We start from the raw sequence: 14,364 nt of genomic DNA on the forward strand, positions 1-14,364 counted from the left end.
AACATCCACCAGGCTTCTTTGCTGTCAGAGGTGATGATTCTCCCATCAGGGATCAGTAGAGTGTATTAACCTGTGGTCTAAGCAGCAGTCACTGAAATATTACTGTTTCAGATAAGGCTGTTCCTCCAGCCTCAACAACAATCTGACTGTCAGGTAAACATAGAATTAATCTCAGGTAACATGACTCAGAGATTCAGTAGGAAAGATTGCCAGCTCGAATATTATTACCACTAGGGATGGGTATCGTTTAGGTTTTATCTGATACCGGTGCCAAACCGGTACTTTTGAAACGGTGCCGGTGCTTAAACGGTGCTCGAACCGGTGCTTAAAGAATGGAGAACACAAACTTTGTCCAAAAACCTCTCATGTTCAGCTGTTTTTTTGTAAAAAGATAACAATGTTAGCCTTTTCTGCAGCTATGGGGCATATATGGTGTCACTCTTGCCTGGAAGCAGCTTAAACAATGGAAAAAACACAAACTTTGTCCAAAAACCTCTCATGTTTAACTGTTTCCCACTTTTTATTTGGTCATTTTAGCCTTTTTGTCCAGGGTGAAGGGAGTATCTGCCATCAAACAAGAAGACAGCCGCATGTAGCTACGATGATGTTTGCTAGTTCACCTTACATGCATTAATGTAATAACGTGGTTAGCCTACTCAACGTAAATTACACACGAACAACATTAAGCTACTCACGCAGAGAAGAACGGCTGCTGCTGCATCATCATCCGTCATCATTTCTGCTACACTGGCAGGGCTAGGGGCCAGGACTCTCCTCTTCGGGTTTTTGGGGGATGTTGCTAACTCTTCGTCCGATAACAGGCACCACACCTGCAGTAGATGTGCTCGGTGTGAGGTCTCGCAGCAAGCTATCAAATACGGCGCATTTTTCGGCTTTTAAAAAAAACGCTATGCGTCGCCAGGTGTTTCATCAGATTTGAGGTGTTACCTCCTTTGACAGCATCACAGTATCAGCTTAAAGCACTTGTTGCAGCTGCTGAGTTTGCATCTTTTGCTGTGAAGTACAGCCAGACCTTTGACCGCTTCGCCTTGGGCATTTTTAATCTGTAGCTCTGCTCTAAAAGAACGTACGTACCTGGACCCGCCTACTATCCCCGGAAACGTAAAATGATTGGCTAGAATTCAAAGTGTGTGACATCTCAGGAAAAAAAAGCACCGAAATGTGCGCTGCTTTTCGGTCTGGTTACTACCGTTTATGTCAGAACCGGTGCCATCATGGCACCGGATACCGGTACCCATCCCTAATTACCACACAATCCAAGGACACACCAACAGCTCAGATTTCTACAAGTATTCGACCCTCATAATGTCGTCCTGATTTCCACACACCTGAGCTCCTCAGGGGTCAAACATGTCCCCACTTCATTTGAGTGTTTTTTAAAGTATAAAGTGTCGATCATTCAGTGTTACATCTTAGCTTTACTTAAGACCAACACATTAACACAACATTTACCAACATTTTACATTTTAGGGCCACCAGACCTTGTTTACATAAAGTACTCTGTGTTTTTGAGCGAAAATAAAACGAGACAATAAAATATTTAAGTGTTTAGATCATTGTGACTATTTGTCTAACTACAGAGTGCTGTATGTTGAACTTAATGTTTCTCAGTCTCAAAACTATTTGCTGTAACTTTCAGGTTGGTTTCCCATCTTTCCTAATTTTCCATCTTTATGGAAAGACTCACTTAGCTGCTTCATTTTAACAAATACTTTTTCCCGTTGTAAAGGTTAGATGACTCATTTTGTTCTAAAATCAAAACATTTTTATTTACATTTCCATAGCGTTCACGATACAAGAACTCATCTTTGTCTCAAATATTACATTTCAGTTTAAATTCAAGGTATTTATTTGTATTTGTATCATTTATTTCTAACTTCTGACTGTCTGACAGACAAATATTAATATACAACCCCCACTGTGTGAAAGCTTCAGATATATTTAAGGACAATAATAGTCTGTGTTATTGAAGGATTCAGCACTTCTTATGTTTTTTTTATCCATTTTTAGACAGCGATGAGATCAGCTGCACACTCTACAGAGGCCCAGAGTTACTGTTAATATCAAAAATATAATGCTGTCCTTTGAGATTTTAACATAAGACTGTGAGTGTAATGGATCTAAAACTGTTTAAATCTCTACAGCCTGGTAACATGGAGACTTTAAAAACAGCAGCAGGTTTCAGTAGTGTAGTCTAATTTGTTCTTTTCATTTAATAATAGAGTCCATATTATATCAACAGCTACATTCACCCTGGAGAGAAACTAGTGAGGGAGACCATCAGGACCAAGCTGGGTTTCTGGGTCCAGAGGTTTGGAGAAACTTCTTCCCTTTCTTTCATCACAGCTGTCCTGTGCCAGATGTTCTGTTGACCCGCTGTAAGAGGCATCATTTAAGAAACACCAGGAAGACTGAAGCTCATGGCATTGATCAAGCAGGACTCATGATCTTCACCAGCAGCTCCCTCACAGGGAAATCTTCAGCACTCCTCTGTAGGCCCGCCCCAGGAGATGGATAAACCCAGCATTTCATCAACACTGTGATGAGACCTTTGCTTTGTGTAATGTTATAAATACTCAGATACTCCCCAGAGGCTCCAGACTTTTACATAAAGATATTATATTCAGTCCTGTAGAAAGTTATATATTTAAAAATATGTGATCCTCTCTGGTTACTCTGGTATGAATAACTCTGAATCACTTTATGGTAAATAACACACTATCTGCAAAAAACTGTGAAAGAACTCCAGATGACAAGTTTGTAGTTCAACATACAAGTGACGACCTTTGACCTTCATCAGGTTTTATTTAATTGTGTTAAGAGAAAATCTCATCTGCTCTTCATGCAGCTGAGTACATCAAGTGTTTAAAACGGAAGGTCTGAGATACAAACTGAGGTCCTGTTAATGCTGATATATAGTGACACAGTTACATGAGTGATTAATCCTTTTGTTTTTTTGTCTTTAACTTTATCAATAAAGCTGCAGCCTTCACTACAGCACATGTGGTACTCTAACCTTTGTACTGTTTCCATCAGTTCATTTTGCAGTTAACATGTGAACATGTTGGATGATCTGTCTGCTGTCACTGGGTGGTGCTGAGGTCTGAATCTGAGGGCAGCTCCTGTAATCACAAAGACAACAGAACCATCAAACTCACATATAAATTTTATCCCTCAATATTGAAATAAAGCTGATTCTTCTGTCCTCACACACTCAGGATCTGAAGTTCTTCTCTTACATTTTTTCAGTATTACAGTACACTACAGTACTTTAATCCATAGTTCCTGATTAATGAGGAGTTACTGAAGTACAAGCTTTTAAAAAAATGTTACTGTCTTTACAGATGTGGCAAGAGACTGAAAACATGCTGTTTGCACATCTTTAATATTCAGCTCTGCACAGGAGCTGCAGCAGGGTGCAGCCTGTTGCTTTTACAGTATAATACTTGTAATAAAAGTACAGTAACAGTAATTAGTGACTGAGCAGCCCGGAGCGTTTCTCTTGATTTCTTTAGTAAATGCATTCACCTGCACAGATTAGCTAAACGAACCCTGACATCTTAGCTAGCTAGGTCTCAGGAGCTAGCTAAGGACGGTAGTTACGGAGTAGCTTACAAACACGTTTAACTTACCGAAACAGTGCAGCGGGGCCTCGGGTCCTTCTGTCGGGTAGTCCAGTTTACTGAAGAACACCTCAGGCTGTCAGGTTAAAACACTCGGTCGTGTTTTCGTAGCGTAAACGCTGGCCCTCCTCTCAGAGCCTACGCTCTATCTGCTATTCCCGAACAGAGATACGCAAGTTTCTCCGTGACTGCAGCTGTCACTACAGTCATTGGTGGGACATGACAACAGCGCCACCTGCAGGAAGATTTTCTCTCTGTCTGATAGCTCGTGTTCTGAGACCTGACGATGTCCTGAAATGTACACCGTACTGCGCTTACGTTGAAGACTTTATTTCTGCACCGCTTCACTTCCGCCATTTTTCTTCAACCTTTGACTCGCAATGAATCCTGGGATATGGAGGCTCACGAACGGTTTACCCGAGGCGTCATTCAAATCTGCGGCTGCGCAGCTGTGAGCGCGCGCCAGGGGCTTTTATAACCGCGTCTGCGCGTGCGTTCTCTGTGACTCACGTTCTTTTGCTTTGATCTGTCAGCCACGTCACAGGCAGGGAAACCCTTAAGTAGGGGCTCTCACACAGAAACGTCACAGCTCATCTGTTTGCAAATGTTCAACAGTCGGCGTTCTCTAAAGCAAGAAAACTCGCACACTATTCACTTCAATCTAGAAAATCACAGTTGCGACACAACAATGGCTCCACCCAGCAAAGACGAAACTTCATTCGTGGTCACACCAGAACAGATTATGCCACCAATCAACCGGTGCTTTGAAAGGCTCTCTGAAGTTCAGTGGAGCGAGATAGAAAATGGCACGTGCGACTCGGGCGTCCAAGCGGTGCTCGCTGATATGATTTCTGAAATCATTCAGATCGCCTCTGTCAGAATCCTTCAAATAAACCTTCCTGTTATTCAGGATCACATGACGAAGGAAGATCCGGAGCCTTTAGGTGCGGGGAAAATAAGCCCGTCCCTCGGAGACTCGATCTCAGCCGCCATCGCCAGCGCTCTTAACGTCCCGGAACAGCGACATGAGAGCGCTGACGAGCTGACACGGATGGTTGAGGAAGAGATCTCCGAAAAGGTCAGCTCAACAATTGCCCTGATCGCAGAAAGCCCTGATTTGCCGCAAGACCCCGCCGTTTATGTTAGCGGCAAATTGAGTAATATTAAAAAGCTGCGCCGCATGGTTTGCCACGCTGCCTCGTGCCTTAAAAGGCACGCACGTAAGCTGCGCTGCCGGTGCGTGTCAAGGGGGTCTGATTCCGGTTCAGAAAGCACGGATTCAAAGGTGTCAGTGCAATCAGCAATCACAGAGATTTCTGTGATTCTGTCATCAAGGAGCTCAGATGGAGAGATGACAGAAGGAGATAAAGGTTCAGATGATGAGGAGAAAGAAATTGAGCTCCCAGACCAATCAGCTCTAACAGAACAAGGCCAAATCAAAGCCACTGCAGAGAGCCACAGTATCCGAGCTGCAACCCCAGTAGAACAGGTTGCAGCTGACATTGTAAATGAGATACTTGGAAACCTGGATTCAAGCAGTGAAGAGCTCTGTGACAGCTGTAGCTTACCCAAACCTGCCTTTAATGCAGGATTCATTATCAACAAGGTGAGAGACTTCTTTTCCAAATGTGTGCCGTCCACCTCTCACTCCGGCCTCAAAGCACGCAAACATCACTTTTGCATGTTTGCCAAAAAACAATTTGAAAAGATGAAAAACGAGCTGAGACAAGAAATAAAGACAAACAGGAAATATTTTGTTTGTCTAAAAAACGTTTGCAAGCAGCCCAAGAGTGACACGGTGCCCTCCGATGAAAGCATAGCTGTCAGCCTCTCAGGGTCAGAGCCTCATAGTCCTCGTCCCCAGAGCGCAAATCAAGCCCCTTCCCAAAATATGCTTCTACGGTACATTCGTTTTTCTCCAGTCGACTTTGGCGCCATTAGATCCCACGTTAATCGGTTGTTTGACAAACTAACTAAGAAAGAAGAGCTCTCCATTGAAAAAACCTTGGGAAACTTTAGAAATAGTGGGGCAACCAGAGACTTTACTGTGGACTTAACGGCAAAAGTGTTTGATCTACTGATGACGGATCGAATGTATGAAATCCCCGAACCTCTAATGGGTAGATCCCTCTCAGACACCGTCATCTCCAGGACTCCACGACAAACACAAGGCTCAAAGCGTCCCTATTCTGCTGAAGTCCTCTATGTCCTCGTAGAAGACGCAGTAGAAAGGTTTCTACAGAAGCTTTTACTCTGGCTGGACAACGAAGACAAAGATCAAGTGATTCAAATGGACGAGGTGTCTGAGGCTGTGAATGACATCCGAAACTTTATTAAAAGAACACAGACCCCAAAGCAGGAAACAGATTCAGCGAGCAGTGGTGAGGAATCTGTACCATCACCTCCAAGACCAAAATCTGGGAGCATTTCTCCAGAAAAATGCTCTCTGGCATCATATATGTCCCCTCCAAGGCCAAAATCTGGGAGCATTTCTTCAGAAAAATGCTCTCTGGCATCTGATAAGTCCCCTCCAAGACCAAAATCTGGGAGCATTTCTCCAGAAAAATGCTCTTTGGCATCACAGATTTCACCTCCAAGGCCAAAATCTGGCATTGCACCTGCAGAGCATCCAGAAAAATGCTCTGCAGGTGTTTCAGGCTCTCTCATGGTTTCCTCTAAAATGTCAGAGAATGGTTCTGTGTCTTCCGAGGTTGAGAAAACGTCCGATGACCTCGCCTTCTTCCTCTTCGCGAGCGTTCTTATAAAATCTAAATCTAAGACCAAACATTCTGTGTCTCTGTCAGCAGAACTAGACATGGCCATCAACCGTCTGAGAGACCTGATCAAGCCTGAACTCAGCAGCACAGAGTCCACCACGAGTCTCATCAATGACCAGAAACAGTTCATGAAGAAAATAGCCAAATCCCTCATCAGGGAGTTTGGCTCCCCAGAACGTGTCTTACATGCTGCGATGGAAAGTAATTCATCTTTTGATGAGGCTGTGATAAGGCATCTAAAAATCAGCCTGGGAGTCATCCCCAGTCCTCCAAAGAAATCCAAAATTTCCAGGTTCTTTTCAGCGGTGGGAAAAGCTCTGCGAAAGCCCTTTAGGTGGTGCATTAAAGCCAACGATGATTAAAATCACCATGCTGGCTTTCCCCCACTGCCCTGCTTCTTTTAACATCTTGAGGCAGAATTTTAGCACCAAATCAAAATTTAAACCATAACACGTCCCGGGGCTAGCGATGTCTCCGGTCGGGCGACCAAAATCTATCTCAGCCCCGCCCATCGGGCTATATGATAGCTCATCGGGCTATATGATAGCTCGTCGGGCTATATGATAGCTCATCGGGCTATATGATAGCTCGTCGGGCTATATGATAGCTCGTCGGGCTATATGATAGCTCGTCGGGCTATATGATAGCTCGTCGGGCTATATGATAGCTCATCGTGCAGGGCTGAGATAGATTTTGGTCGCCCGACCGGAGACATCACTAGCCCCGGGACGTCGGGCTAGCGATTTTGCGAGCCCTGATTTTTAGATTGGCCCTCAAATCCAAATTCTAACAACTGTAGTTCACGCCATCTCGTCTCCTTTTTGATTTCCATCCCCCCAACCGGTCGCAGCGGATGGCCGTCCCTTCTGAGCCCGGTTCCGTTGGAAGTTTCTTCCTGTTAAAGGGAGTTTTTCTTCCCCACAGTCGCCTCGTGCTTGCTCAGAGGGGAATCATTTGATTGTTGGGGTTCTCTGTAGTACTGTAGGGTTTTGACCTTACAGTACAAACAGGGAGGAGACTTTGTGATTTGGCGCTTTTAAAATATCTAATTCGGCATGAAATAAAAAAAGAAATCTAAATGAAAATACATTCCAACTTTGTTTGTGTTTTTCTTCTGTTGTCAAATATGTAGAAAGTGTTGCACGTGTGATTTCAGTCATTTTGCATCAACATGTAGCCAACATGTGTCTGTTTGTGATCATGTTGCATCTGTTTTTGTCTGATTTGTGTCGTAGTTTAGTCAGTTTACATCTATTTGTGGACCAATTTAGTTGTCTTGCATGTATTTGTGGCAGAATGTGTGGATCCTGTTGGACAGTTTTGTCTTAATGCTTCACTTTGGTTGTTGGTGTTTGTGCTCATTTTGCTTCTAGATGTAGACCTGCCATCTGAAAATCAGCACCTCGCCCACTTGGACCATTTGCTTTTGGTCCAGGGGTTAGCACCTTTGTTCTTTCACTGACCTTGTGGAGTAACATGAAAACAAGCACAAAGCAGTAAAAGCATCGTCAGTTTCATTGACCTGTAGACCCTTCTGCCCCCGCTCTTTTATTGCCAACATGAATTTATGTAAACTAAAAATAAATAAAAGTAGATGAATGATATAAATGTTTTGCCATTTTTAGTGATACTCATGAAGTTTGAAAATGCTTCGTGGAGAAAAGGAGAGAGAGAAACATTCAACATAAATAAGTCAAATCAATTAATTATATACAAAGAGCAGTTTACGGCAGGATTGTTTGACCACTAGGGGGCGATAACAGACTACAGAAAGAGGTTGAACCTAATGCAGGTTCTTTCATTGACTGCACTGTTTGAATTCATTTTTAAAGAAATAATCAGAGTTTGCGCCTCTGAACTTACACTTCTGTGTATAAAACCTGGCCATAATAATAATCAGCTCAATTATATATACTTTATCAGACTTCTTTTTTAGATGTGTACAGTTTTCTGTAAGACAAACAGAACATCCTTCCAAAATAAGAGAAAATCTTCAGCAGTTTGTTTTGAAATCAGATCACAAATCTGACAGCACGATTCAATTCAATTTTATTTATACAGCGCCAAATCACAACAACAGTCACCTCAAGGTGCTTTATATTGTCCAGTAGATCGCACAATAATACATACAGAGTAAAACCCAACAATCATAAGACCACCTATGAGCAGCACTTTGGCGACAGTGGGAAGGAAAAATGCATCATGGGAATCCCCGGCAGCCTAAACCTATTGCAGCATAACTAAGGGAGGATTCAGGCTCACCTGGTCCAGCCCTAACTATATGCTTTAGCAAACAGGAAAGTTTGAAGCCTAATCTTGAAAGTAGAGATAGTGTCTGTCTGCGAGCTGCACTGGGATCATCACGTCAGGTTTCCAGTTAGTTTAGTGGTTTTTAAATCTCAGGGATGTTTGTAAGGCCCTGTGTGTCTGGGAGCTCAGTATCTCTGCTGCTCTCACCTCCATCGTGTTCAAAGGAGAAGTGGGAGGGAGGTGGACTGAAGTCCCCTCAGCTCATCTCTAATCACACCTGAGAGGTTAAAGGTCAACCTCCAGTCCACTTTCTCATTACTTTCATATATTGTTTTAGTATCCAAAACATACAAGTTTCATTATATAATTTTTCAAGGGATCTTATATCTGTTTTCACTCTTGTGTGCTTTTCATACAAGTTTCACACAGACAGATACAAACTTTATAAGATTTATATAAATCTTTTCCATGTGGGCATTTCTGGATGTTAGGTTTAAACTTGGTTTTCGAGACAAAGACAATGTTGAAGTATTAAAAAAAACGTCTCCACACTGAAATGCAAGAAGTCTATCAGACAGGACAGCCTGCTCCCACTCTAACTGTGAGCTCAACACCTACTGTTAGCTCTGACTCAGGGCTTCTACTTCAGGGTCTATCCCGAGTCCTCCACCCGCAGGTCCAGCTGCAACAAAAGGAGGGACATGGACAGATTTGGACGTGCAGGTTGTGTCGAGCCAACATCACCGGTCAGCTTGCAGTGATGTAGTCATTGAAATACGCCGATACTCAGAGGAAAAACTGATTCCCCGAGATAAGGATCCATTGGTTTGGTGGCAAGAGCAAGAACAAACCTTCCCATCCCTGAGCAGACTTGCAGTGAGATACCGAGGAATCGTTGCTTCTTCTGTACCTGCAGAGAGAATCTTTTCAAAAGCAAAACACGGAGCAGACTTAAAGGGAAAACTGTAAATATGCTGTTGTTCCTAAACTTCCACCTGTGAATAAGGGAAAGTGTTACTGTCAAATGTTTTTGTTCAAATGTCCAGACAAGATCAACGTTAAATGACATGTTAAATTACGTGTTCAAATAGCACACAACTTCAGGTTTTTTATTTGTATATAATAATTCTGCATTATTAAACAGTAAAAAAAGTAGTCTGATGTTCTGTAATCAATTTGAAGCTAAAATTTGAAACAATGTACAAAAACTTAATGTTAAAAAGTATCGGATTGGTATCACCGACACCACCCTGAATTTTACTTGGTATCGGATCGGAAAGGAAATCACTGGTATCGCACATCACTACTGCTAGCGACACAGCTATGTTAGCATAAACAGTGAAGCTGGAGGATGAACGCTAACACTTTCCCACTCGATAAAAGTTAACGTGAAGCTTCCTGATGGTTAGAGACAAATGCAATCACATGGCAGGATGCTGTAAACGGACCAAACTGATTACCGTTACATATCATGTTTTAAGTGTTTCAGAGCAACGACTCCTCTGTCTCCTACCTGCTGCCTTGACTCCTCTCTCCTCCTGTCTCTTCCTCACCTCCTCTGTTTGCATCTTAAGGGGTCTAAGATGAGGGGAGAGGAGGTGAGGAAAGGAAACTCACCTGTCCTGAAGCTTAGCAATAAGTAAAAAACAAGCCTATAGACACAAGCTGCAGCGGGTGATAAACATGTCCCAGATAGCAAGGAGACATTGAACAGATGTTGATTTTCCATCTGAACCATCAGAATCGTCATGCTTGAAATGTCAACACAAAACCAACGTTGAAACAACATTGAAATACTGATGAAACCTGACACTGACATTGAAATAACATTGATTCACTGTTGTTCTGTCATCGTTGATTGTTGATCTATTTATAGTTGACAAGGTGACAACAATCACGTTGAAAAACCATTGATTTATGGTTTCGCGGGAAATTAAAGCTGCTACCACTTGGACTATTCCATAGCCCCCCCTCTCACAGTGGTACATCCCTTCAGGTAACCATTGTCTTGTACAGTAGAGCGGGACATTAGATTTACTCTCAGCGGAATTGACCGGAGAAGGCATCAGTTCATGCACTGCACTGGCCTGCACCACGATTAATATAAGGTAAGAATGAATGACTTTTGTTCTATTCGTTATTTCCACGGTTGCATTTGAATAACAGTAAAAAACAAACAAACTTGTTAATGTAAAGTTTCGGACAAAATGTGGGAGCCCAAAATTGTGTCTACTTTCATCTTACAATCCGGCAACAAATAAACTGCACTGCGAACAAAGTCAACAAAGAAAACATTTTCGTTTCATACTTTTCCGTTATATTCCCTTACAAAGCTAGCTAGCTAGCTTTAACGCTTAGAGGGTTCCTTTGTTCTTGCCGTCGCCTCGGCGCTTGACCCAGACTTTCGCTCTGTAGTTGCTTTTTAGCATAGTACTACAAAAAATTGTAAATCTGTGATATATGATTGATAAACGTAAAGGTAACTGTATAAATGTGTTCAATGACTTTGTTACTTTTAATGATTGGAGAGCACCCGCTTCGATTCGCACTCAATTCAAACTTTACGTTGCACGCTCACCTAACTGTACGTTGCACGCTCACCTAACTTTACGTTGCACGCTCACCTAACTTTACGTTGCACGCTCACCTACCTTGCGTTTGCACCTTTTGTCCACACGTATACTGCGTTTTATTATTTATTTATTCGTTTTTCGCCTCTCACTGCTTAAGCCATTAATCTTTCTGGAATTGTTTTTTTAAACAGATGCGACCTCACAAAAGATATTAGCTATGCTGTCAGACCTGACGACAGCTGTTAACGAACTCCGTGAGGAGGTCAGAGCCATCCGCCGTCCCTGCTGCAATGAATCGGTAGATGCTGGGGTACTGCCTCTGGATTTGCCCTTGCACAACATTGAGGAGCTAAACAATGCAGAGGCAGCTCTTCAATCATAAGAGGCAAATAAGGCAATGGTAAGTATATAAAGGTTATGTACACTTTGTAACTATAAAGTGTAATAGCTGTCAGATGTGATTTAAATACATAACAACGGCCTGTTGATTAAACACACAAGCACTTGCATACACATTTAAGACATGAGACACGCTAATTCCATCTCTTAAAATGTGTCTATAGGTGAGACGCTTTGCCTTGATTGGAGGGACCACACTGGAGGTGCGAGTCCGCCATGTAATGGCTTATGCCATTACAAATGAGCTGGCCTCGGTACTCAACTGGGCAGGGAAAAAAACCAAGGACCAGACAAAGCAAAAAATGGCATTTAAAGATACAGCGCTCTGCAAATGCATATATGGTGGTAAGTTTTACAGTTTTTTTGCTATATTACTTTGTCTTTCTTAATAACAAGACTTTCATGTCCGGTTAATCTGGAGATGGAGTCGTTGGTCTTTGGCTTGTTTAGTCCTCGGGTTGTAGTTGTACAGCCCGAGGACCCCATGTTTATTTTGTTTTAAAGGCTACACGGCACACCATGCTAAAACTTATCACTTTTTCCGCTCATAGCTCTTTGGGAATCAAATGCGGCAGTTTGCAGATTTACGCCTGGTGACTTTCATGTTTATCAGCCTAGGAGTTTACATACTTTCTCCCCGCTGAAGACAGTTAACAAGAGCTTATTCATGTGCTCTAATTCACTTTTTTTGTTTGTGTGTGTGTATTTTTTTCCTAGATGGCCTGACGCAGCAGTTAGGGGCAAACTCTATGTCCGAGTTTGTCTTTGCACAAGCAGTGCAGAAATGGCTCCGATACGCCCCAGATCGTATGGGTATGGGTGGTGCAGGACGCACATCATGCATCCCCATCCCAGAGTAAAAAATTACAAACTTCTGTGAAACATATAAATGTAAATAGGAAACTGTCTTTTAATAAAGTATTTAGCAAACGAAACATGCCTATTGACCTTTTTTTGTTTATTTTTTTTCTCTGTTACATCACATGCAATGCTTTCTTATTTTAGGATATTAATATTGACATGATACATTGTGAGACATTTGTTGTTGTTGTTTTTATAAAGGGTGTCCAATTTGAGGAATAAGTACAATTATGTGTTTAGGTGGTTTAAGTATTGATGGAAACATGCAGTAGTTTAGTATTGGTTAAAATACCTATAAAGAAAGGTAGATTTCCAGTCATGATTTAACTGTTGTTTTAATAAAAAGCAACTGTGCGAAAGAGGTGGAAAATCAACACCATAGCTCAACAGTGTTTCAATATCAGAATCTGACATTGTTTCAATGTCAGGTTTCAACATTGATTCAACATCAAAACCTGACGTTGTTTCAACATTAAAAAAGGGTGCAAGAGTGACGTTAGGTCAACGTCACACTTCAACGTTGGTATCTATTAGATTACATTGGTCTTGATACAGCCTCTGCCACCACATCAGATCAATCGCTCTGGGCTCCTCTGATCAGCTCCATCACCTAGTGGGGGTGGGGGGTCATATTTTGGTCTCGCCTTCACTGTTGTGATTGGTGTGGGGGTAGGGTCAGGCTTGGGGCGTCGGGGGGTTCCCCAGGAGCATCTTCCTTGGGGGGCTCAACCCGGGGTAGCGGTCATGGCCAATTAGGGGCTCTGTTGGCTCTTAGGTGACGGCTTCCTCGTGGCTACGTGCAGCGGGGCTAGGGGAGGGTCTGTGCTGACGGACGGGGGTTACTGACCTGGTAGCCTGGCTGCCCCTGGGTGGGTCCGGGACGGGCGTGAGGTTCTGGGGGCGCTCCGGCTCTGGCCTGGGGCCCTGGCCGGGCCTCGGGGGCCTGGGTCCTGGTTGGTGTGTTGCCGGGGTTGTGGGCCGGTGGGTATATGGGGGCCCGCCACTGGCGCAGGGTGCCGCCGGTGCGCCGAGCCAGCTGGGGGGCTCTTCAACTGGTGGGGGGGGGGTTGTCACATCTTGCAGGGGCTTTCCTCTCTCAGGAACTCTCTCTGCAAGAGGGGGAGATACAGGAGAGGTGGAGGAAGATCTCAGCCTGGGCGTCTATTGTCTTATGTAGTCTGGAAGATGAGTGGATGATGGGGTGGGTGCAGTTTTCTCTGTTGTGGGGTTGAGTGGGCTGCCCCGGGCTCTGTGGGGCCGGGCGGCGCCGCTGCGCTGGGCCCCGGTTCGGATGGGCCTGGGCCCCCCTTCCCTGGTGGGTCGCGGAGTATGGGGGTGCCTACTGGGGTCAGCGGGGGAGCTGGCCCCAGGGAGGGGTCACTTGCTCCTCCCTTCCTTCCCTCCCCATCTCCAGCTGCCTCCCTCTTCCCGCTCCACCACAACCACCCACACATGCAGGGCCTTGGAGTGGGGGTGTGTCACCAGGGTGCAGAGGAGGTAACCCCCCCCCCTCTGTCCCCTTCTGGCTGCCTCTGCCTCAATTTTATCCCGCAACTTAGACATTCACATTACTCACATTCTCATTACACATAAATATAGGATCTTGGGGGTGGGCACGCTACACGGAATCCCAATTACCATCAGGGTGTACACCTCACCCCCGGCGTCGTTGCCCACCTCTCAATTTTAAATACACGTAGACATTGAGGGCTAGCAGGAGGGACTATGCGCTTACCTGCTGCTCTCTGGCAGGTAGCTCCATGCCCTCCTGGGTTTTAAACGCACCTTAGAACACACATACATCAACACTACAATGAGCGGGTGGAGGGAGGTTAGGAGTCTTCTCTCACCCTCGTTCTC

At 44.0% G+C, this 14,364-nt stretch overlaps 1 protein-coding gene and 2 long non-coding RNA genes across 3 annotated transcripts; 2 read left to right on the forward strand and 1 right to left on the reverse strand.

The window, feature by feature from the left end:
* The first annotated feature begins 4,132 nt into the window (after positions 1–4,132).
* LOC146516102 (uncharacterized) lies at positions 4,133–7,510 on the forward strand. Its single transcript, XM_085162023.1, has one exon. It carries the CDS (start codon positions 4,249–4,251, stop codon positions 6,781–6,783), a length of 2,535 nt encoding a protein of 844 aa, XP_085018149.1. The 5' UTR covers positions 4,133–4,248; the 3' UTR covers positions 6,784–7,510.
* Positions 7,511–10,482: 2,972 nt separating this feature from the next.
* Positions 10,483–11,351, reverse strand: LOC146516103 (uncharacterized). The gene is made up of 2 exons (XR_014874441.1): positions 11,296–11,351; positions 10,483–11,249 (listed from the first exon to the last, which is right to left on the reverse strand). It is a non-coding gene; the product is annotated as an uncharacterized LOC146516103 (long non-coding RNA).
* Positions 11,352–11,379: 28 nt separating this feature from the next.
* LOC146516104 (uncharacterized) lies at positions 11,380–12,880 on the forward strand. Its single transcript, XR_014874433.1, has 3 exons — positions 11,380–11,644; positions 11,808–11,988; positions 12,361–12,880. It is a non-coding gene; the product is annotated as an uncharacterized LOC146516104 (long non-coding RNA).
* The last annotated feature ends 1,484 nt before the right edge of the window (positions 12,881–14,364 follow it).

Source organism: Neolamprologus multifasciatus, chromosome 6 (genome assembly GCF_963576455.1).
Source record: "Neolamprologus multifasciatus chromosome 6, fNeoMul1.2, whole genome shotgun sequence".
Taxonomy (NCBI): Eukaryota; Metazoa; Chordata; class Actinopteri; order Cichliformes; family Cichlidae; genus Neolamprologus; species Neolamprologus multifasciatus.